At 35.9% G+C, this 25099-nt stretch overlaps 2 protein-coding genes across 3 annotated transcripts in view; one reads left to right on the top strand and one right to left on the bottom strand.

Annotated features, from left to right (window-relative positions):
- Nucleotides 1-261: 261 nt before the first annotated feature.
- LOC113508675 lies at nucleotides 262-18201 on the bottom strand. The gene is made up of 6 exons (XM_026891757.1): nucleotides 18069-18201; nucleotides 15665-15675; nucleotides 4245-4321; nucleotides 3715-4051; nucleotides 2877-3140; nucleotides 262-1477 (listed from the first exon to the last, which is right to left on the bottom strand). The coding sequence occupies exons 1-6, from the start codon at nucleotides 18199-18201 to the stop codon at nucleotides 959-961; spliced, it is 1341 nt and encodes a 446-aa protein (XP_026747558.1). The 3' UTR covers nucleotides 262-958.
- LOC113508973 (monocarboxylate transporter 12) overlaps nucleotides 5492-25099 on the top strand; it is a 59613-nt gene continuing 40005 nt past the window's right edge. Inside the window, exon 1 of one of the 2 annotated variants that reach the window (XM_026892195.1) lies at nucleotides 5492-5686. The gene's annotated coding sequence lies outside the window, so the exon portion shown is untranslated. The remainder of the gene's footprint in view (nucleotides 5687-25099) is intronic. The other variant, XM_026892194.1, reaches the window with a different exon arrangement.

Below are 25099 nucleotides of genomic sequence, written 5' to 3'. Positions count from 1 at the left end.
ACGTATTCATTAAACTTAAAGATTATTTATATTATCATTATAATATCTATGGTAATCGGTAACTTTTAGAAAACATATTTTTTCATGTCTGAAATGTTCAAAAGTTGAAAAATATTTCAAAAAAAGAAATTTAATTAAGTGAAGACGTAATTGTGTACGAAAAGCTAAAAAGGCTATTTTCATTGTTTACGTAATAATATATCGTAATTGAATGCATGATGATTAGGTACAAATAGGTGAAATAGGATAATGAGAAACAAAATTCAATTTGGTATATTCTGAAAAATTAAATGCTCATTGCCCTCTGGGTTAAATAACTTCAATACATAGAGGTATAAATTATAATTAGGGTTAAATAAAAACGCATGTTAAAAATTACAAAATACAAATTATATTTTTATAAAAAATGCATGTTATATTTAGATGTTTAGACTCCATTGTGCCTTAATTTAGTTATATTTAAGTTCTACTCAAAACTAATTGTTAAACCTAGTTTTATGATGAAAATATATAATTTTTAAATTGTGGTCTTTCGTTTTATTTTACAATATTCTATAAGACATTCATACTAAATAACACAACGGTGTTTACGGAACCCAACCGTAATTATCGGAATTGCCTGACTAGTTTCAGACCCATCTGGAGTCCTTAATCATGAGCTTACACGGCAATGGGCGAGTTAAACTAGTCGCGCGATTCCGATAAATCCCCGTTAGTTATCCGTTTGCATCATTTAAGCCAAAAGCCATCAGAACATTCTTAATGATTTCTGTTACATTATTTTTTTTCGATGACGTCACAGCAATTTCACCGCCAGCGTTGTTTACTCTTTCCTTCCTGTCACGTTGCATTCGAATTTTAGCGTTTTAAATACAACATTCATCGCACGCTTTCCTCACAATCGTACAAATTATATAAGTATTTAAATTCTATGTAAACTAAACGATCAGGGTATAAATTAAAACAAATGGTCTTCGTCTAAAGCTTCAGAAGAAATATGATATTTGTTCTCAATCTTTTTACAAGCCGAGACTGGAGTTGGCTTTGGCAAAGTACCGTCTAACGAAACTGAATAATTATGTACCGGTTTCTCAATAAAATCCAAGTTATTTTGCTGTCTTTTCCGCAATTTAGATTTCAACTTCTTTTTGAAAATTCTCTGCCTTTTGGCGCCAACTTTTGACATTGACGTTTCAGTTGCCGCCTTTCTTTCGTCTTCGGCAGTATGTATATCAAAGAGAATTTTTTGGATTGTTTCATTCAATCTATTCAAAACATCCTCCCTTTTGTTTATTCTCGACGAAAGCAAGTCTAATTTTAACGGCCGATCGTTTTTGGTGATTTTTTTCGTGTATGAATTAAAATGGCCGCAGTCGTCAACGCAAAAGAAGTTTGTTCTGTTTGGTTTCATGATTCGTGAGTAAATTACGTCGTTCGTCGAGTTTATTATTCTGAAGGATACGTGTTGTGGTGTTATCTAGAAAAAAAATAAAGTTAGATATTAGTAAAACTTGAAAAACCTTCGTACGTACTTGGTTTTTTATGGAACACACACTGGTATTAATTAGAATATAGGTGAATAGTAGCTATAACCGCATAAGTGAATCGATCACAGGTTAAGCTATGCTTGACCCGGTTGGTCCGTAGATGGGTGACCATCTTTGTCATAACGAGTTCCTCCGTGTTTCGGAAGGCACGTTAAATTGTGAGACCCGGCTGTTATTCCTACATCTTTAATAGTCGTTACAAGGTAGTCAGAAACTTGAAAAGTCTGACAGAAAGTCTAACCAAGGAGTAACGTGTTGCCTAGGTAACTGGGTTGAGGAGGTCAGATAGGCAGTCGCGCCTTGTAAAACACTGGTACTTAGCTGAAACCGGTTAGACTGGTAGCCGACCCCGAAATAGTTGGGAAAAGGCTAGGCCAATGATGATAGGTGAAAAACATCTTGGTCGCAAATGAAACTTATATTCAGACGCACATTGCAATGAGTCTCATTGTTAGCCCCAATAATGTAAAACTATACGTAATGACTACACGTAACTTATTGTTGGTAAGGTGTGAACGAAGAAATGATTATGTATGGGAATACAATGAACGACATAATGCCCGTTTACAATCGGCGGCTGAATAACCTTAAAACTGTTAAATGTTACAACGTGCATGAGAAGTAACTAGAGGGTCTACCAGCACGTTACAAAGTAATGTATTGGTGTTTGAAGCGGGCCAGCGCAATACAGAGCGGTATCTCTCTTCCACACCCGCAAAAAAATATTTTAAAACGTAGGTCCATGCCTCAGAGGCGGATTTGATAAGTTGACTGCTCTAGAATATTACTTAAAAACTTTGCTGCAGCCGGCCAGGCCCCTGGGCACATTTTAATATTTAAGACGTTGGCTGTCCTAGACTTACGAATGCTTGTTGACCACCTCTAGATGTACTATAAATTAAATTAAAATATATTGATTTTCTTCATCTTTTGAAAAGGCTAGGCCGATATATGATATTTCTTCATAGCTACATGGACACATTTTTCTGATATTTTTTATTCGAATCGAATGACGCGACTTCTACAAAAGCGATCAAATTTGTCGTCCCAGAGATCCAAGCCTACTCGGCCCATAGCTGAAGCATCCTCAAGAAGTAACTTTTTTTTTTTTTTCAGCCATTACTTTCCCACTGCACGGCAAAGGCCTCCCTTAGATTCTTCCACTCTGTCCGGTCTATTGCTTTTGCCATCCACTGTTTGTGGTACGCATCCAGTTCGTCGCGCCATCTCATTCGAGGCCGTCCTCGTCGCCGTTTTATGTTTGATGGGACCCAGAGGGTACAGACTTTGGCCCAAGAAGTAACATACAGATAAAAAATAACCACTCACCTCGTACATAGTAAAAATTTCACAGTAATCCTTGCCTTGACAAATAATATTATCATACTCGCCCGACGTACCGTACAGCTTACTGAACCGCCAAGCCGTCTCAATAGGATTGTCACACGAGCTTTGCATTTCAGAGAACGTTATGACAGACGGGCAATCATTGTATATGTCTTTAAACTTGGTGTAGTTGGCCCCGCATAACGTGTGCTCGTCGATTACCGAGAAGAACTCGTAAGGACATGGTGAAGGTTGATCTTCGATTGTCTACTGAAAGGAATATGTTGTCAAATCTAGGTAATTAGAGACATTGTTCATTAAAGATCAATGTGCAATGGCGGATTTCATAGACCGCCATTGCATATCATCAAATGTATCATAAATATTTATATTGTAAATGAGGCAGTATCTCTGTGTGCGCGTGTTTCGCTCTCAAGCCAAAACTATTGAACCGATTGTAATGTAATTTGGTACACAGATAGTCTAGAGCCTGAGAAAGGACATGCGCTACTTTTAAACTGGAAAAAATGTTGTAAGGTAATGGGGTGGTCAAAGTTAATTTGGTTTTTTTTTATGGACTACGGCTTTGAAAGTTGGCTTAAACGTCGTTTATTTAGAATAATAAAATATGTGCACATCCGTATTTTGCTTTTCAGAGGAGTTATGGGGAGCTCAAGGCTACAATTTACCACGGCATACCCACGTTAACGGGAACCTCAACGCGCTGTAAACCAAACTCCACGCGGACGGAGTCGCGGGCATCGGCTCGCTCTTAACATTTAAAAATCCAGATCTTGATCACAGTTAATCACACAAAAACTTAACAAACACTCAGACTTACCCACAGCCCACAGCTCTGACATTCCGTTGAATTAACAACGATAGGATTATTACACTTATAACATACTAGCTTCTCCACACCGTCTTCAGACAACACCTTCCTCCAAGTACGCCAAAACATATCCCGTTTAAAATTATATTTCGCGCCTTCCATAGCAATTAAACGGCGGAAATCATTTTCGATTTCTTTTATCTTCCGCCATTTTTTCGACCGCTTTTTTATAACTCTGTAGTGCAGAATATCATCCAAAGTTTCCGTGTCTCTTTGATATTTATCAAGGATAGATATTCTCTGATCTTTGATTTCCCTCTGTCTTCTTCTTTCTAGAAACCTCTCTCTAAAATCAATATGGCGTTTGAGAAGTAAGTGAATTGAAATTACAGGTGCGAGCGTCGTTATTAAAAGTAAATATATTGGCAGCATATTCCGATAAATATACAACCTCCTTCAATGCTTGCGATACTGGAATGTGTTTAAAAAATAAAAAGAATGGCGTCTTTGTTTGTAGTTTTCGCGCCATTTTTTCTTACTCGTTTTTCAGCTGAAGTGTTTTGTTTATTTTTTTTCTTAATACGTTATATGACCAGGCATTTGATTCACGATTAGCCTAATTTAACGGATTTATTATTCAGCTGATGTAATCTCTTAGGTCTTATTATTAACTAGCTGTTGCCCGCGACTTAGTCCCCGTGGGTAGAAGATATAAGTTATGATTTATACCTGCCCTGTTTGTTTCACATTTTCCATTGTATCTTCGCTCCTATTAGTCGCAGCGTGATGGTTTATAGCCTAAGCCTTCATCAGTGAATGATCTATTCAACACAAAAAGAATTTTTCAATTTGGACCAGTAGTTCCTGAGATTAGCGCGTTCAAACAAACAAACAAACTCTTCAGCTTTATATATTAGTATGGAGTATAGATTAAATTAATGACTGAACTCCTCTACAACTGCAACCTGTGTCACAGCAAATTTGAAATAAATAATGTTATTTATTTTAATAAAATACGTTCTGTGAAATTACACAAAAAAAAAACGCATGAATTATCTGTAAAACACTGTGTTGATGATAATAGCACTCTTTTATCATAAAAGCGGCTAATCTAGCCCATTGCTTGAGATGAAATCTTTTGTCTGCAAGTAGGATATAATATCATCACTTTTACGTCTTGTTTTGAATGCGAGTATAAGTGTACAAACGAATGCACAATATTTCTTGTTTTGCGAGAAGTACCAGATCGACCTGAGCAAGCCAGCATGCGGTATGCAAATAAGCTACAGCTTAACCAACAAGGAACAATTATTCTTATGATCCCCAGAAGTGTTCGTTGTGCTGTTAACCGTTTTTAGTATGTAGATGTCCAAAGAATATTAACGTCCTATGGCTAGAGCGAACTAGTTCCAGTGTAGGTATATACTGTCTATTCATGGATCTTTGATTTTCATAAATAAATATTTCAGGTAAAGTCAAAACTGTGTAGGACTCGCTCTTCACAAATATTTACGTACAGCGACATCTAGTGTCCACGATTTATATCAGTTTAAATATGAAACTTTCGTTGTTATTTATACATTTAATGAAATTTTGTTACTTGAATTATTAATTTCATTATTAAATAAATATAAATTATTTCTATTTAAATCATTCCGAAAGCTGTGATGAAATGTTATGCTAAAAATGTACATCAGGTACTCTGGAACGCGCCAATGAATGGCGAAAAAAACTCCGCGAGTATTGTTGATGGATGGTTCCATTCATTCCTTTTCCTTCATTTCATTCGTCATAAAATGTTGGGAGATGACGGGTGTCTGTCGTAATTTCACAAAAATACCCATTTTGTTCAACTATTTTAGTTACGAAAATATTTTGTGACAAGACATTGTGAGTTTTCGTGTGTGTCTGTGAACAATTTGTGTGTTTTTATTAATTTTGACATACGTTTTTCACTGTATCCGCTGCTCAAAATAATTTGGTATGTATTTTATTTAAATAACTTTGTTTGGACCCTTTGTTACGTTTAATATTAGTGATTCGAAATGGAAAGTTAGTTTCGCTATTTATTATTCACAGGCTTATTGGATAATGTGTTGTTAGACTATTGTTATAATTACACAATAACTATTTTGTATGAATACCACGCCCGTTTATATATTGGACTTGTAAATTGGTGACCTGAGCCGCATTTAGGAAATTAAAAAAAATACCACTTCTTTATGCCTGACGCAGTAAAAAAAGAATGCCTGAAACTTATACCTTCACTGTTCTGTCCAAGATTATATTGTAAATAATTTTATTTACATTCCTTTATTTCATTTAATTAAAAGCAATCGATTGGATATGCTTTGCCCATAAATATCATTTCATTTTCTTTATATAACTGTGAATTAAAGTTTTGAGTATGAAGTTGTAAACACACACTGCATTGTTGTATCTTCCTGTGAATTTTCAAGCTTTGTTTTGTTAAATGTTTTCGTTAATTCTTGATTATGTTATAAAAGCATGGGATTAATTAACTGAATAAAATTTTCTTGTTTATTTTACTTCATCCTTCATCAGAGAGATAAAGAAACATAACAAGAGACTAGACAGCTCACTTTTCATGCACATGTGTTTACCATACAGCCATGTTAGAAACTTATTTATTATTTTAATTTATTTAGTCCTCAATTCTGGGTAAGAGAGATTGAAAGGAAACTGGCATGAAGCCAAGCCTTTGTAAATGGTTAATATAAATGGGTGAATAACACAACAATTATGTTTTTACTCCAATTATAATATATCATCTCACAAGAATGACATATTTTTGTGGCAGAATGTACTATGTCCTAAGACATAGGATAAAAAAAATGTAGGCAATAGGTTCTTTGTTTTTGACTTTGGAAGTCTTTGGAACAAAATAAAAATGGATTCTTTAATGATAAACCAATTTTAACCAGTAAAACCTTTTCAATTTATGGTCTTCCACAATATAAAACATACATAAATAAATCAATCTATAAAAACATTATCAAGATATGAAAGTTAGTGACATTGTAATATCAATATCTTCTAAACTATTAAGGAATTTGTTTTACCAATTGCTACAGTCATTATATGTGTCCCTATCTATTTATTTACCTGAAATATACCACATTTTTGTTAATTTCAAATACATGTTAGTGTAAAGACCTAGACGAATTTAATAAGGAAATGTTTTGAATTGTGTGAAGGCAATTAAACAATACTCTTATTTAATATCACATATTAAGTTATGTTCGAATTTCCTTTAAGAATCTACAGATAAAGTCTGAACTTATGACTTCATAAGAGACATCTTTTAGGATATTCCCTAACTCTGTCATAGCATAAATCATCAAATTTATAAAATACTAGATTATCCAGCAAACGTTGTTTTGCCTAATAGATGATTTCTAGTTGTATGTATTTTTAATGCCACATTATAAAGAAATAAAAACAAAAAGTTTGTCCAAAAAATAAAATATTTATTTTTAGTGTGAGCAACCCTTACCACTTAGGGGTATAAAAAATAGATGTTAGTCGATTGTCAGACCTACTGAATATGCATATAAAATTTGGTAAAAATTGGTTAAGCCGTTTCGGAGGAGTACGGTAACTAACATCGTGACACGGGAATTTTATATATTAGATTATAGACAGTCAATGTCTTCATATCTACACATCAGAATGGCTACTAGTATGTAATTTTTTAATAATTGCTAACTTGGAAATTATTTGATTTAGAGCCAAAATGAATCAATCATAAAGCTGGCTTAATTTTGATAGACCTTAATTTCAAAAGTAAAAAATACTGTGTTAGTCTAGGTAATCTAGTTTGTTTTAAAAGAGTTCCCATGTTAGAAAAATGATTGATAATGTTTTTAAATTTCCTCCATCTTAAATTAACTTCAACCAATAAAATTCAAATAAATCCCACTTAATCATTGTTACAAACAGCAATGAAACTTGTAAAGCATTAGAAACAATAGAAATATCTTGAACAGATTAAAAACAATAATATTATGATCATTTACTAAGAAAGCCATTGTTTTAAATGTTAAAGTTAATGAGACCTCTTTTGTTTTGCTATGAGTAATATCAGAAGACATGTTGTGTTGCTGTCCTTTTCTGGCTTGTATGTTAGAAAGGGACGACAATATTATAGAAACAGTTGTCTTAATATGAATGTAGTTTTGTATTTTCCTGTCTTCTGTGGTTTTTACTATTGTTATAGGCTTTGTTCATTTCTTTAGAATAGAATTTGATATTTATTTATTAGGTAAAATATTATAACAATAGGTGTTGCTTAAAATAATATCAATAATATTCTGCTGTTTACAGTGTACAAATATTTTATAGTCAAGAACAAAAATAGGAAAGATTATATTGCAAATAGCGTTCTAAATAATAGATAAAAGTTTATTTATATTTTTAAGTTTTTCAGTGAGTATTCTGCAATTTTATTAGGCCTATAGCGACTCACGTATCAAATTCGCCCCTGTGCCTGAGTAAAACAATCAGTAGTGATATACCAACTAATGTGCAAGTACTGAGCTCAGTCCCATTCGGTACACGGATAGAGCGAGGTGAGGCGCGTTCGATCCCCGCGTAGGTAGCATTTGTGTGATCAACGAATGCTTGTGCTGAGTCTGGGTGTCTTTGTGCATGTGATTTGAATGTTTGTTGAATCCTTGCAAAACAAGGATTAGACTCCTTAGCGCGGGAGTCGTTTTATTAAAAAAAGGAAGCAACGAATTATATAGTTTCTTGTTTGTTTCATATTTTCCTTGTAAACCCGCATAAAACCAGTCTGAATGGTGTAAAAAGGCAATAAAAATTCAAAATGGGTCCCAATTAAAATAATTCTATTTTTTTTAGCAAAGTCATTGTTCGCGCGTAACTGTTTGAAAAGGTACCGGTTTTTAGTGTTTTGCTTATATGGGTGCTAGTGATGTGACTGATATTAATCGATATTTTGCTGTCGATAATATGGCGGATTCGATAATGGGCAATACCCATAGTATTGCCCATTATCGAATCCGTAGTTTGGTTTCCAGTTAGCGATCAAAAAAATGTAAACATTTGACCTTAAGCTAATATTTCGGGTTGTTTGCTGTCCAAGACGACATGACTCCTAAAAAGTCTAAAAATAGGAGTCGACAAATTAACAGGTATGACAGATGATTACCGAATTTGACTAACGTGTTTTCTATGTGGTATTGTTAATTCAATAAGAAAATCACCCTCCTTTTCCCGCAGTCGGTTAAATAATAGGGCCAATAGGCAAGTTACAGTACTCCTCGCTGTAACTGACGAATCCCTCATATGTATTGAACTGACAAGTCATAGTCATGTCACTTGTCGAAACGGAATGTCATTACTATGAGAGTTTTCTATTCGCTTTCTATTCTAGACTATTGCAGCATGAGCCATTTTAAACCAATTCTTATAGCGCCCACAAATACATTTCACCCTGACCCCATGACGTTATCAAAGGCCACAAGCAAAAAATATTACGGAAATTACTTAAAATTTCGGTGTGCCCATAACCCCGGGCAGCGGGATTGTCCGTAAGTTACCGTGGCCCCGGTACACGAAGGGCAAAGGGAGAAACTGGGTGAGTTTTAGTCAGTAGAAGTCTGACACTCCCTTCTGCTCAACCCAAAACAGAAAGAGTCATTTGAGGATTTCCCACCTGAGAAAAAGGTGTGGCTGGGGCGTGTTGAAACCTTCCTTCAAGTTCCTTCAAGCAAAGCCGCGGTATATCCTAGTCGCAAATATAGTATACTTTCATTCGTTGCGTGCTCAAAACAATTATAATGATGACGTCATTTCGATACAGATCTTAACGCACAACACTTGTACGCAAATGAGGTTTTTATTTACATTCGCAAACAAATAAATATAGAACTTATGTCTTAGTCGTAAAGTCGAGTTTACTTTGATGCTGTACCTCAATGCGGGTGTCTACATTTAATATTGTGCTTTATGAGATTGCAATTAAGTTTAATTTAGCTTGACTTGTTTATAGAGTTTATTTACCTTTGCGACTTAGTTTAGATTTATTAGAAGCGTCGTTTTGTTGCTATGTGGGAATATATAAGGTACTAGAAATTTCCTTGGCATGTGTTAGAAAGGCAAGAAATGTGATATTTTACGTCAATATGCCTATGTTTGTGCTAATGTCAAATTACAGCGATATAGCAAGTTTTTTTGCTGACTAATTGCCTTTGATAGATATAAAGAAGGCGTAGAAGTGTCGTGTCTGTGATGTATTGAGGATGACACTACTCGCGCACTCCACAAAGGAGGTTTGGCAAGAAGGATTAAATTCCTTAATGTTTTTTTTTTGTATGTAATCCTTTGCCAAAGGAAATCAGCTTAATGGTTAAGCGAATAGTACATTACAAAATTTTGAGTACCGGAGTCGCCCGCTGTTAAATTTGTTTCGGGCGGATCCTCCCGCAAAAATATTCAAATGGCAAGTAGTCCATTCTCCCGATTCGGCGAATCATATTAGGGCGAAATCGATTATTAAGCCAAAAATTCGTGCACAAAATTAAATAAACCAAGTAAAAAAAGGAACACGAAAAAAACACAAAAAAACAATTTGCAAAAAACAGCAGAGTCTTAGTAATTATAATAAAATTCTGGTATTACCTTAGATGGAACATTAGATTTTTGATCAGAAAAAGTAAAAAATACGTGTCCATTATTTTTCAATTATCTAACTGAGGTAAAATTGTTATTTACTTCTTTATACCCCGTCAACATACCTATTACAAAACTGGTGTTTTGTCACGTTAAAAAAAGATTTAACATAAATACATTTCCCCCTTTTCTCGGAAGTCGGTAAACAAACAACGCGTCATCTGTCGTTGTTTACGAAACTGAATTGGTCTTATTGACCCGCGCCCGACTCCGGACGTCATAATTGTGACCAATCAGTAAGATGGGAATGTTTGTCAAGTCATTTGTTATGTAATAGTGAGTAGTTGAAGATTAGGACGAGAAAAGGATGGGAACTTTAATAGGTCCGTACTCCAAAGGGTTAAAACGGGATGTCTAGGAATCGTCTGCGCTTTTTCCACACGTTTTTATACACTTGGATTTTAGCAACTCCATTTTGAGGCACTTCCCGATAAGCTAGCTGGCTGAAATTTTCAGGGTAGGTTCAAAACCGATGACGATGCAATTTAAAACTATAAAAAAGGCTGGATCGATTTTGATAAATTTGAGTGGCGTGACATTTAAAAAAGGGGGTTTTTTGATTTTTTACTTTTTTGATTTCAGCTGTTGTTGTAGTCCTTATCTATCTTTTCTCCTGTATTCAGGCTGCATCTCAAGAACCGTTGATGCTAGATATTTCTCACAGACTGGCTATGTGTTCTAATCCTCGGAATCTTTCGTTCTCATTTGAGTCCAGGTTGCTCTGTCGTAAATCTTTTACACCACTTTAAACTGGAAGGCAAAACTATTTGTCAATAATCTGGAGATTCTTTTCGTCTTAGTTATAATTATGCCAACGGCTAAAATCACCTATCTTGATGAGTACGATAATTTGTTATGTATCTGGTGTTGTTATTTATCTATATTATGTATGTATTTAGAAATATATAGGTAGGTATGTTTATCAGTTGTCTAGTACTCATAGTACAAGCTTTGATTATTTTTGGACTAGATGGCATTGTGTGAAAGTTTTGGAATGTCATAATTTTCAGCATCAAACTGTCCTATAATATAGCAAAAACTATAGTCACTTAGTGTATAAAAACTCACAATAGCTGTCTTGATCTTTGCCTCATAAATTTGTTAGGTTAATACACCATTGCATATGAAACAATTACTTTTATTGGGTGGGTGTGTCGTAGTGTTGTAGTGAAGGCGTTGTAATATAAAACTGTTTGTATATATACGTTGATTCTTTTGTATTTATGCAGTATCGTTAGTTTTCTTTTCGCTTTTATATACTAAGGAAAGTACCAAGGAGTTTTACCCTTGCATCATGCGTCAAGCGTACGCGTTTGTGTATGGGGCATTTCACAAACATTCATTTGTGAGATGACCCATACACAAAGACACCCAGATTTAAGACAAGCATTCATGGATCACACAAACGTTTGACGCCTCGCACTCAGTTTTTTTTTGGCGTGGTGACCTCCAACATCCGGCTATGTTTATAGTCAGCTATTTCAGAAACGTGCACTGCTTTTTGGAGCAGTCTTCCGCTTCTGGGCCTCCTACTTTAGGAAATGGAGAAGTATCCAGAGCTAATAGCCGCTAGAGCCGATAAGAGTCTGTGACGCCCTTTTTTTTCCTCAGAGCGAAAAATGTCTATGAGGATTTTCGCAAGGTGACATAAAAAGGACTTCCTCAGATTGATACCGGAGGTCGTTTGTTGTATTTTCACCCAGAATAAATGTTTGTGAGATGGTCTATTATGAATGTACATATTTAGAAATATATAAGTATGCTTATCAGTTGTCTAGTACTCATTATCCAAGCTTTAATGAGTTTGAGTCAAGTTTTCGTTTCGTTAAAGTTGATTATCAGTACAACAATACACAAATCCCAAAAAAACACTGTTATCTTAATCCAAAATGCCGCTTAAATAGCATAAAAATAACAGTTCGTTATATCAACTAGTTCTCCAGTTATCATTTTAGCTACAGCCACACAAACATGCCTACATAGTTATGAGTCATCCCATCGCACGATGTGTAATTGTACGCTGTTTATGATAGCGGGGTTGTCTTCCTCAATTGGCTGAGATAAACATACTTAGTTCATGGTATGTTATGAAGATTTAATAGTTTATTAGTGTAAGTTTATATGTTTGAGGACAATAGTGACGAAAATAGGCCAAAAAATATAGAAGAGAATTTGTACGCGCGTGTGAAGTTTTACTTCTTAGGTGTCTTTTAAAAGTAGTAAGTATAAAAAAGAGGTTGTCTGGAAGAGATTGCTTTTCAGCGATAAGACCGCCTTTTGTACTCATCATATTTGTTTGTATTGACCTAAATTGTTTTTCCTTATGGTGTACAATAAAGAGTATTCTATCTATCTATCTAAGTATATTCGATTTTGAGAATTTTGCGTTGCGCTGATGAGCGCGCATCGTAGAATTTCACTCTCATATTTTTTTTTCATAACGTGTTTCAAATAGGTAAGTATAACTTAAAAACTCGGATTATAATCCAAATGACTAATCGTCTTTAACAGAATTGTAAAGATTGATATGTAGTAATTGATGCTAAATTTTCTCAACACCAATTTTCTCATCAAACGAAGCTAAGAACGGTTTTGATTAAATGAAAATGATAATGTGGACAAAATCACATACATTGTTCTGAACCCAAAGTAAGTTGCTAAAGCACTTGTGTTATGGAATTTAGAAACAACGAAGGTACCACCAACATCCAGACCCGAGACAATGTAGAAATGAGAATTTTTACATTGACTCGACCGGGGATCGAACCCGGGACCTCAGAGCTAGCGACACCTTGAAATCCGTGCGTACGCCACTCGACCACGGTGGTCGTCAAGTGATTAAGTCATTCATATTGTATTTCAGTTCGCTTTCATTGGAGGCGCCACTCGACTATATTTGCAGACAGTCGGATTTTTCCTTCATCCCCACCAAATGGCATAAACGATTTTCATGACACATGTCTAAGAATACTCGCATTTAAATGTAATTTTAATTCACCAAAACAAAAGAAGTCTGTTCTAGTTCTTTAAAACATTAAACTTCGCACAATGGGCCAATTTAGATACTAAATCTGGAAAAGAGAAACCCGAAAATCAATTCGGCGAAGTTCGCCTTGTTGCCCAGTAAAATTTTTTTCTTTGCATTATATAGGATTACTAGCTGTTGCCCGCGACTTCGTCCGCGTGGTTAGAAGATATAAGATAGGAATTTTTGAACGGAAGCCCTCGAAGATGAATAATTTTCCCTGTTTTTTTTTTCACATTTTTTACTGTATCTTCGCTCCTATTAGTCGCAGCGTGATGGTTTATAGCCTAAAGCCTTCCTCGATGAATGGTCTATTCAACACAAAAAGATTTTTTCAATTTGGACCAGTAGTTCCTGAGATTAGCGCGTTCAAACAAACAAACAAACTCTTCAGCTTTATATATTAGTATAGAAGTATAGATGGCAAATGAAAATTCTAGTTGTATTCCTTATCCAATATCCTTCAAGTCCAAGGTTTCTGCTTGCAATCCCGATATGCGTGTAGTAAACAACATGATATAAATGTGCTTGTATGTTTTATTACGCAATTAAGAGAGGAAAGAACCATTATATTATGTAGGTCAGGTGTTATTTACATTGTACTTTATAAAAGACTTATGTGCTTATAGACATATGTATACACCGTGATTTTGTCGTCTTACAGAAGCAGCTCAGTTCATGTATCCGACGTAAAATACCCTTAGGCGCGATTATTATTTTTTAATCATCAACTAAGATAATGAGTACGAAGGAAAATTAAACATGAGAAATCTGAAATATTGTCTTAAAAATGATAAAAACGCCGCCGCCCGCGCTCCTCACCATTGTTACAAGGCTCGGACCGCGCTCGCAACGTCGCAACAGAGCTGTGTATCAAAAAAACTACGAATTGTGTCATAATATTGAATAAAAATTCCATTTAAAATTTATTCAAATCTCATAAATACCTATTTTTATATCATGAACGTGTTCTAGTCATTGGATACATGAACTGGGCTGCTGTTGTAAGACGACAAAAAAATCACGGTGTATAGTTTTGTACAATTTATGGTCAAATAATTTTGATTTAGTAAAAGAATCTGGACATAACCGAGTTCTTTACGCAAATCCAGGGTTTTTACAGGTTTTCTCGGTTCAGAAGTTTTTGAGATGGCTATCCACTGGCAAACTTTTCGCAATTTATCGTATGCAAACGGAATACGGCAGCCCCTCTAACCAACTGACATTTCTAAGTACCAGTGTTTTACAAGGAGCTACTGTCTATCTGACCTCCTCAACCCAGTGACCTGGGCAACACGATACCCCTTAGTAAGACAGGTTGTCAAACTTTCTGTAGAGCTTTCGCTTATACGTATAAGATTTATAATAAAAACATTGTATATCATTAGTTTTTTCCCTTCCTTAAAGGATTTATTCAAAATACCTTTTACGAAGTTTATTTACTGCTGGATTCAAGTAAAGGTCAATTCCAATTCGATTTGCTGATTGCATCATGCCCTTGGTATTTGAAATACCTCCTTTTCGAAATTGTATTATTATTTCGAAACGCAGTTTATTTTTTAACCGACTTCAAAAAAAGGAGGAGGTTCTCAATTCGACTGTATTTTTTTTTTTTTTTTATGTTTGTTACCTCGTAACTTGCGATTGGGTGAACCGATTTTCATGATTCTTTTTTTATTTGAAAGCTTGTGCTTCCCGTGTGGTCCCATTGTCACCATTTCAATATCTGATGATGGGATCTTGTAGAAATCGGGGGAACTCTTCAATAAATAACAGCAGATTAACCGCAATTGTTGTTATAGCATATCTAAGCATTGTTTACGCCATCACACAACATATTATCACGCCTGTACTCACTACAAAGGTTATAAAAACTATTTCGAAAAAAAATAATGTTCAAGGTCACTTACAAAGTTTTACAAAAAACGCAATACTGAAACTAAAATAAACATAATTAGATGTTTGTTGTGATGAGACATTCGGTTATTCAAAATGGCCTTCATAATTAACAACACTCTCAAATGGTAACAGACTGGGTGGAGGCTTTCGAACAAATATTACTGGGAATTCTGGGCAGTTTCACGGGGGCAAAGAACTCATTTGGGCAGCGCGTTTAGTAGGCCTACCCATACTAAAAATCACTAACTTTCCACTAAAAAGTGAAAAATAAAATTAATTTTGGAAAAAAATAAAAACCGACTTCAAGACTACACTAACAATATATACAATTGAACTAAAAAGTATAAAATAATATTTTAATTACAAGCCAAAGAACACTAAAGGAAAATCAACGAAATTATTGATACTTATGCATACTATTTACATTTTAAAATCAGTTATTTTTGGAGTCGGTGCCAGCCAAAACAAAAACAATATATTAATGACACAAAAAGAAATTACATAAATAATTGAAAAACCAACGATAATTGAAAAGAAGACAATAAAATAATTTATCTATTAATAACACAAAAAAGAAACAAACTAATACATACAAACTATTACAAACATAAAACACAACCATCAGCGTCTTCTGCCCTCACGCGTCTGCCCGCATTTGGCACCGACCTCAAAAATAACTGATTTTAAAATGTAAATAGTATGCATAAGTATCAATAATTTCGTTGATTTTCCTTTAGTGTTCTTTGGCTTGTAATTAAAATATTATAACATTCGTTTGAGTTCTGGGTTCCGCAAATTGAAGTAAAACCAAGATTAGAGTTAAAAATAGTCTATTCAGGCACACAATGTTCATACACAGTAAATATTCTTAATAACTAGTAACGGTCGCGAGCGCAACGATTTCGTGCGCGCTGCGGCGGTTGGCGGGAGCGAACTGTCGATCACGCGAGCGGCGAGCGACATCGCGCGTCGTCCTGCGCGGGGCGGGAGCGGGACGGGAGCGGGAGGAAGGAAAGAATTCCCGCGTACGCGCTATGTTAACATAGAAACGACGGTTGGGCAGGGCGTTACAATATTATTTTATACTTTTTAGTTCAATTGTATATATTGTTAGTGTAGTCTTGAAGTCGGTTTTTATTTTTTTCCAAAATTAATTTTATTTGCCTGCGCGGATAGCCGAGCGTTGGGGGTTTTAAATATCTTTATTTCTCATAAGTGTTCACGTACATGTTCATTAATCTAGAATAGAAAACTTCAAAACCTCAGAAATAACCTCTGACTTGTCAGTGCAATTCATACACAAAACTGCACGGATAGCCGAGTAGTTGAGGTTACCACGCCACCGTGCACAACTTCTCACTTGGTCGACCCCCGCGTAGCACAAGCGTTTGTGTGATCCACGAATGCTTGTCCTGAGTCTGGGTGACTTGTGCTTGTGACTTGAATGTTTGCAAAACCTCCCGCGATACATTTATTGAATTCCTTAGTGCGGAAATTGTATTAAAGAACAAGGTAAAAGCAAACGCAAGATTTATTAGTGTCGCTTACAGCTAGAATAGGATCAGCAGATTGTCATAAGGAAAAATATAGTTTTTTAAGAGGAAAGTATTCAATTGTAGTTTTATTTCAGTGCAAGGGAGAGACTATAGTTTCTAGATATACACTTGAAACGTATAATAGGATTGTTGACAAACCAGAAATGCGGAAAATGAACAGTAATTATATCGTTCAGCGAAACATACGCGTTTATTGCCTATTTGCTCGGCTCGTGATAAGCTGTGACGTTGGCAATCAGATGATAGCTGCAAACGTATAACCTCGTCTCGAATGAATGGGTATATAGCTTCAGGAATAGATTCAGTTTTGGGAGTAAGGTTCTACGTTCATCCTCTCTCTTCCCTTTGCCCTACCGGGTTCATACTCATTTTTCATTGGCCTAGCCTTTTCCCAACTATGTTGGGGTCGGCTACCAGTCTAACCGGTTTCAGCTAAGTACCAGTGTTTTTCAAGGAGCGACTGCCTATCTGACCTCCTCAACCCAGTTACCTGGGCGACACGATACCCGTTGGTTAGACTGGTTGTCAGGCTTTTCAAGCTTCTGACTATATACCTGTAACGACTGTCAAAGATGTAAGAATAACAGCCGGGACCCACAATTTAACGTGCCTTCCGAAATACGGAGGAATTCCTTATGACAAAGATGGTCACCCATCTACGGACCAACCGCTTCAAGCATAGCTTAACCCGTGATCGTTTCATACTATTGTATAATTAATCATCCGTTAATATGTATACTAAAGAAGCAATAAACATTTGAGTATATTTGGATCTAGATTGAAACGATCAAATCAGTATAATCGGGGTTGCAAATTCAAACATTTGTGTGATTCACGAATGCTTCAACTAAGTCTGGGTGTCTTTGCACTTGTGACTTGAATATTAGTGAAAACCTCGCGACACAAGGATTAAATACCTTATTGCGGGAGTCGTTGATCGAAAAGAAATTTAAACCATGGTAAATGAAGCAAAATTATGTTGTTTATTTTTGGCCCAAATTGGAAACTGGAACTGGTAACGAGATAATGCACGTCTTAGATTGGTTTATTGGTTTCGAAATTGCATCCTTCTCTCTTATTAGATGGGGACAGGTTATAAGCCCCTTTTTTGATTTTGCGGGGGAACCCTCATGTACTGTCTCAGACTCTTACTGACTAAACCTAACCTGCTGTGCAGTGCCCCAAGTAATTTAGCTGGTACGCGGCAATACATTGCAATTTATCACGCACAGGTATTAGGCCCCTGGGATTCGATTTCTCGTCATGTCCAATAGTGCCAGTCAAACTAACAACTTCCATCCTAAGTTTAACTGTGAACGGTTACTGACTTTATATAATAATAATAATAAAATCTTTTATTGGTTCTAAAAACATATAACAAAATAATTAAACCCACCAAACTGTGTGACAGTTTGTCGGCGGGAATAGCGCTCGATAGATATTACACGTATTAAAGTTTCAAAATACAAAATAAACATACAAATTCAAAATACAAAATACAAAGGAACATGGAACTACTTACAAAATTATTCTTTAAGTAACATATTGCGTAACTTATTCTTTAAGGTTAGCTTACTTATTTTAGGATTTAGTTTTCTAAGCCAGTCGTAATTATTATATATCGAGGGGATCAAATACTTGTTGGTTCTTTCACCATAATAGTTTTTTATCGTTGGACGGATCAATTGCTGTTCTCTGTTCTGACTGTTTAATTACCTCAGTTAATTAGAAATAGTTATACGTCACGAACGAACACCTGTTTGCCGGTAAATGGAACTCGGCTGAGGATAACTTGATTGCGAATCAATGGTGCGACACTGTTAGGGTTGTCAAACAATAAAGTAAAAATGTTTTCTTCTTTTTGAGGAACTGACTTTCGTTCTAAGGAATTTCATTCATATGACCCTTAACCATTACCATACAAACACACTTACATGATAAAATTAGTGTGATATCCTTACCTATTTAATATTACCAGGTAAACCTCAGGTCGGTCAAGTCTTGGTTTGTCACTACTCAATATATTTTGTTTGATTGGTGTTATTGGACAGTGACAACGTCAATATTGACGTTTTGTTTATAAGAAAAGACTAAAGTGATAGTTTAACCGAATGTGTAAGATGAGGATCTTGCCTGTTGCTGCCGTATGTTTGAGAGAAAGAGTAGCAAGACAAGGAGACTCCGCAATGCGTTACGTCGCAAAGCACTTTACTCTCCCGTAAGAAACTATCATTCATCTAATATTGTAAACGCGAAAGTTGAATGGATGTTTTATACTCTTTCACGCAAAAATCATCGAACGAATTTGGACAAAATTTGGTAAAAACCTAGATAGGATAGTTGTTATCCTGATTTTATATTCCCGTGGTATCATTTAGCTGGCGGAGCCGCTTGCAACAGCTAGTTTCAGCTATAAATATGATACTCCCGATAACTTATTAGTGACAGCCCTATTGAAGTATCAATGTCAGGTACAATTGTCGGCATTAGCTATCCACGGGTAACGGAACGTGATTTATTAGACGTGAATACAATATATTACACAGTACTAGGTCATTAGGTTGTTACCTAGGCCGACAACCACGTCTTAAAGTATACTAAACTAGTCTTTTTTATTTTTGGAACTAGGTTGGTGTGCAGTGTAAATAGCCTTTGCTCTGCAGGTGCAGTGCTAAACGTTGCATCTTTACACTTTGGGTGGCCGAGTGGTTGAGGTCACCACGCTAAATGCGTCGCGTCGCGGGTTCGATCACCGCGAGGGACATGCATTTGCACGTGACCCACGAATGGTTGTTCTGAGTCTGGGTGTCTTTAGATAAACAGTCGCCTTATAACATCGGTACGTTACAGGCTGTCTGTCTGTCTGAACTCCAGTGAGTGCAACTGTCGGTGAGGCTGAAATCCGAGCCGACACACAGCTTGGTCAAAGATCAAAAAACAATTATACATTTCATAAGTCTTTCCATAATGTAAATTAATTATCTGTAGCAGTTACCCGTAGAGTCACGCGTTTCTTATTATAATTAAATAACAATATCATCGGTATGTAAACAAAGCGTTTTCTATAGAATTGTAACGGGTGAGTAATATTGGAGATGTTGCTTAGAAATGCGTGTTTTACTTGCATATTAAACTTATGAGTGACTAGCTTTCCGCCCGCGGCTTCGCCAGCGTCGAGGTTGGTTATATCGCGTTTCCAAGAGAACTCTTCAAAAGTCCCGGACAAAAACTAACCTATGTTCTTTCTCAAGGTCAAGGTCTATCTCTGTACCAAATTTCATTAAAATCAGTTCAGTGGCTTAGACGTGAAAGCGTAACAGACAGACAGAGTTACTTTCGCATTTATAATATTAGTAGGGATAGTAGGGATTTAATAGTTGTTCAATACGAAAGAAAGGAGTTCGGTCAAAGAACTTTAAAGCCCAAAATGACTCCGAAAATACTCATGTTGGTTCATGAGTTCTCCGTATTCAAAACCTTCTCTAGCCTCGACATGAAGACTTAAACCTCGAGTTTCTTACGACACTAGATCGCTCCTACATCTTATTAATCTACATATTGATTGTAACGCAATATAAAGTGCATATATTACATAACAATGCACATAGGTAGCACATATAAAATACATACACGTTATGTTGTAATTACATGAATATGTAACTACCGTGTTTCGGAAGGCACGTCATTTGAAGAAATTGGATTAAAACTGACGCTATTCGACGTATTCTAAACATTTTTTCAACACAATAATTAGAAATTCAGTTCGGGGTGGAACATTCGCTGACACTGTAATGGTTTGCCAATTATTTTCTTAGCAATTTTTTTAGGAGAATAGTTGAATGGAAATTCCATTCAATCATCGAAGGCTAGCACAGGACCGTAGAAATTGGCACGAGAAAGGTTAAGCTTATGCCCAGCAGTGGGAGAATAAAGGCTGCTTATGATGATGATGATCGGCAATTGTAAATAGCGGATTGGGGCACAGATCAATCTCCGGGAAGTGCGCGAAGAGAGAGGGCACTTGTATTTGCGCACGCTCTTGTGCACTATAGTATGTCCTGGAACTGGTTGGTGAGACAATCAGCAATTGTCGAAATTGATCTATTCGTACAAATAGACTTAACTGCACGGATAGGCGAGTGGCTGAGGTCATCACGCCAAACCCACTTGACTGTTCGTGAGTACGTGTCGTTTCGATCCCCGCGAAGGACAAGCATTTGTGTGATCCACGAATGCATGTTCTGAGTCTGGGTGTCTTAGTGCATGTGAATTGTATGTATGTAAAACCGCCCGCGACACAAGGATTAAATACCTTAGTGGCGGAGTAAAAAAAATAATTGTTAAGATAATTGGAGTTTAAGAAGCTCGTGGCTAATCTACAACAGCACAATTTGGTCGATCACAGGATTAGCTACATTAAATAAGGTCGGGCCGTGGATGGGTGACCATCTATGGCATAACATATTTGTTGGTATAAATATACACCAATATTTATATTAATCATAAGATTGTTTTTCGTTATATACCTAAACAAAGGGAGCATGCAAGGAGGAAAATGCGTTCATTATTGCCTTGATGAAAGTGGCGTCTGATACCTATGTTAATTCACAGCACCTTTTCCTGCACGGTTTTGACGGTGAACTTGGAAGTTTAGTTAGCGAAATTCCAAATATAGTCTACTAGCTGTTGCCCGCGACTTCGTACCCGTGGGCAGAAGATATAAGTTATGATTTAGGTATACCTGCCCGGTTTTTTCACATCTTCCATTGTATCTTAGCTCCTATTAGTTGCAGCGTGATGGTTTATAGCCTAAAGCCTTCCTCGATTAATGGTCTATTCAACACAAAAATAATTTTTCAATTTGGACCAGTAGTTCCTGAGATTAGCGCGTTTAAACAAACAAACTCTTCAGCTTTATATATTAGTATATAGATTAGCACTTGTTAATCTACTAACAAGATTAAATATAATTGCTTAACCAGACAAAGTACTTTAAGGTACGCGCCACATTCAAGTCACATGCACAAGACACCCAGACTCAGGACATGCATTCGTGGATCACACAAACGCTTTTCCTATCGAGGATCGAATAAAAAACACGTTGCAAACAGTGGGTTTGGCGTGGTGACCTCAACCACTCGGCTATTCGTGCAGTAATTTCATAGGATCATCATCATCCTAGCCTTTTTCTAACTACGTTGGGTTCGGCTTCCAGTCTAATCGCATTCAGCTAAGTACCAGTGTTTTGCAAGCAGCGACTGCCTATCTGACCTCCTCAACCAAGTTATCTGGGCAATACCCCTTAGTTCCAATAGTTGTCATACTTTCTAGCTTCTAGCTACCCGTAACAACTGTCAAAGATGTCAGGAACCACAATTTAACGTGCCTTCCGAAACACGGAGGAACTCGTTATGACATAGATAGACCGTGTTAAGCGTAGCTTAACCTGTGATCAAAAAATTTATAGCTTAGCCACGAGCTCAGTATAGTATCATTTCTATATTTATTATCTATACTTCTATATACTTAATATATAAAGCTGAAGAGTTTGTTTGTTTGAACGCGCTAATCTCAGGAACTACAAAATTGAAAAAATCTTTTTGTGTTGTATAGACCATTCAAAGGGGTAGGTTATATACGATCACGCTGCGGCTAATAGGAGCGAAGATACAATGGAAAATGTGGAAAAACAGGGCAGGTATAAATGATAACTTATATCTTCTAACCACGCGGACGAAGTCGCGGGCAACAGCTAGTAGGTAATTAATATAATAACTTCGTACATAATAGTAAACAGAAATGATTATTATACTGATTGCTTGGAAATATCGATTTGTTTATCTCACTCTTATAGATAAGATACCCTTATCAGAATATCGGGTGTGTAACATTACGATACTTAAATAACTATCAAGTTATTAGGGTCGATCGCCACGCCTTCGTTTCGTCCTTGGTGGACCGGGGTATTTGATTTTCTTAATTATAAGATGCACTGACAACATGCAATGCCACGGTGATTAGAATAGTTTGGCCCGCTAGAACTATATTGCTATGGCCCCGCTGTCTGTCCGCCTGTCACCAGGCTTTGTGTGTGTAGATTGTAAAATTGACACTGATGACGTAATTCTGTTACAGCTGTCACAAAAAAGAGGCTTTTTGAATAAAACCTTTGTTTAAAGTTTGATATTAATATTGGGCAAACAATCTGTACATTCTGAGTGGCCTGTTGGTCTGGTGGTTTGCGGTACTCGTTGCTATACCTACCGGTGGGTGTGGGTTCGATTCCCATCTAGAACAAAAGTTTGTCTCATGAGCAAAATTATATGTTATATTCCAATCCAATCTATTATGTATGTATTAAGAAATATATAAGTATGTTTATAACTCTGCTAAGTTTGATACTAGATGGCGCTGTGTAAAAGTTGTAGAATATTATTATTGACCCAATTTCGTTGTGTCAACAACCCACTTAGCAGTACTTGAAAAGTCATAAGATCCTATTTATCTAAGAATAGGTGTCATTATATTTACATTACATATATACATAAGATTATAGCAATCTTTGAATTATCATTTTATCGCTGCCTTATCAAGGCATTGAACTTATCTCAGCTAGAAAACAGTTTAGTTTTTATTTGAATGAAAGAAATCGTGTTTCGTTATAAAACATTTTTTTTTTTTTCGTTATAAACGTTAGAAGACCTTTACGTTAAATCAATACTGCTAATATAAAGCTGAAGAGTTTGTTTGTTTTAACACGCTCATCTCAGGAACTACTGGTTCAAATTAAAAAAATCTTTTGTGTTGAATAAATCATTCATCGAGGAAGGCTATAGGCTATATACCATCACGCTGCGACTAATAGGAGCGAAGATACAATGAAAAATGTGGAAAAACAGGGCAAATTATACATCTTCGGGGGCTCCTGTTCAAAAATTTGTAACGTTTATCTTCTAATGGAGGATCCCGTACAATTAGGAAAATAAATTGGCTACAGATTTTTTCCCCCATTTAATTTGTGACCGTACTGAGCGTTGCTTAACCACGATTGTTAATTTTACTATTTGTTATTATAACAAATAGTAAAGTTGCGACAATATAAATATATCATCTATTAAAGGTTCAACTGACTAGCAATCACAATTCATGGGATACAGCTTCATTATTGGGTTCCGTAGTCACCTTTCAATTGCGGGACCCTAAAAATGATGGACACGACTTAACATTTTCAACTTTAAAAAAGCCTACAGCTATCTTGTTGTCAAAACAGCAAAACTAATCTCTTGCATTGCAATCAAATTTATAATCTGTCTGCTTTTTTATCTTAATATTCCTGCTAAACAATCTTATCCACAGTATGATATTGTCAAGTATGTACTAAGTACTATTGATACTAATATTTCTTAGACAGTATAATTGTACAATGATAACTGTGTAAATATTTGTTTGTCTACGTTTGTCTAACCGTGATGAATTATTACCTTGATATATCTGTTAGTAACCTAGGGTATCGTGTTGCCCAGGTAACTGGGTTGAGGAGGTCAGATAGGCAGTCGCTCCTTGTAAAACACTGGTACTTAGCTGAAACCGGTTGGACTGGTAGCCGACCCCAAAATAGTTGGGAAAAGGCTAGGCCAATGATGATGATGACCTTTTCTACATATGGAGTGCAATAAATATATGTATTGAGTATTGAATTTAGTTACCAGTACAAGACGTGTGAAAATCCCGGAGTTGTTAATAGATTTGATGTTTTAACATGCGAGTCGGTTCATTCGAGGCGAGCGGCTCTGGTGCTTTTAACCAAGCCCCAATGAATCCACTCGGAAATGGTACAAATCTGAGAAAAGCCATAGACTTCAACCCTAAATATTTAGGCAATATTTATGAGCTTCTATTTGTGTGTCACTGTCCAACAAATTAATGCTTAAAATACTGTGACAGTAAGTTTTACAGCAAAAGTCACAAATTATGAAAATATGAAAGCAAAGCATGTTAAATGAATCAAATATTATAATGCTAAAAGATAACATACCCTAATATACTAGTTCACACCTGTTTCGCGTGGATATAATAATGTATTCACGCATTTTTAGTGTGCACAGATTTGCGTGGCCAACGCGTGAATACCATGATTATGTTTGATCAAATATTTATCTTTAGCTTATATTAATGGCAAAACTATGAGCAAGTTTAT

The sequence above is a fragment of the Trichoplusia ni genome, chromosome 3 (assembly GCF_003590095.1).
Source record: "Trichoplusia ni isolate ovarian cell line Hi5 chromosome 3, tn1, whole genome shotgun sequence".
NCBI lineage: Eukaryota > Metazoa > Arthropoda > Insecta > Lepidoptera > Noctuidae > Trichoplusia > Trichoplusia ni.
Note: the sequence above shows the minus strand (reverse complement) of the source record. Positions and strands in the feature narration are given on the sequence as shown.

Excerpts from the sequence above, each read along its gene's own strand:
- LOC113508675 (XM_026891757.1), bottom strand. The coding sequence starts at position 18,201 with ATGGAAGTTGTTAGTTTGACTGGCACTATTGGACATGACGAGAAATCG. Across the intron at positions 3,141-3,714 it reads GTCAGAGCTGTGGGCTGTGG|ACAATCGAAGATCAACCTTC; the intron begins GTAAGTCTGAGT and ends TCCTTTCAGTAG. Across the intron at positions 1,478-2,876 it reads AAATTTTTACTATGTACGAG|ATAACACCACAACACGTATC; the intron begins GTGAGTGGTTAT and ends TTTTTTTTCTAG.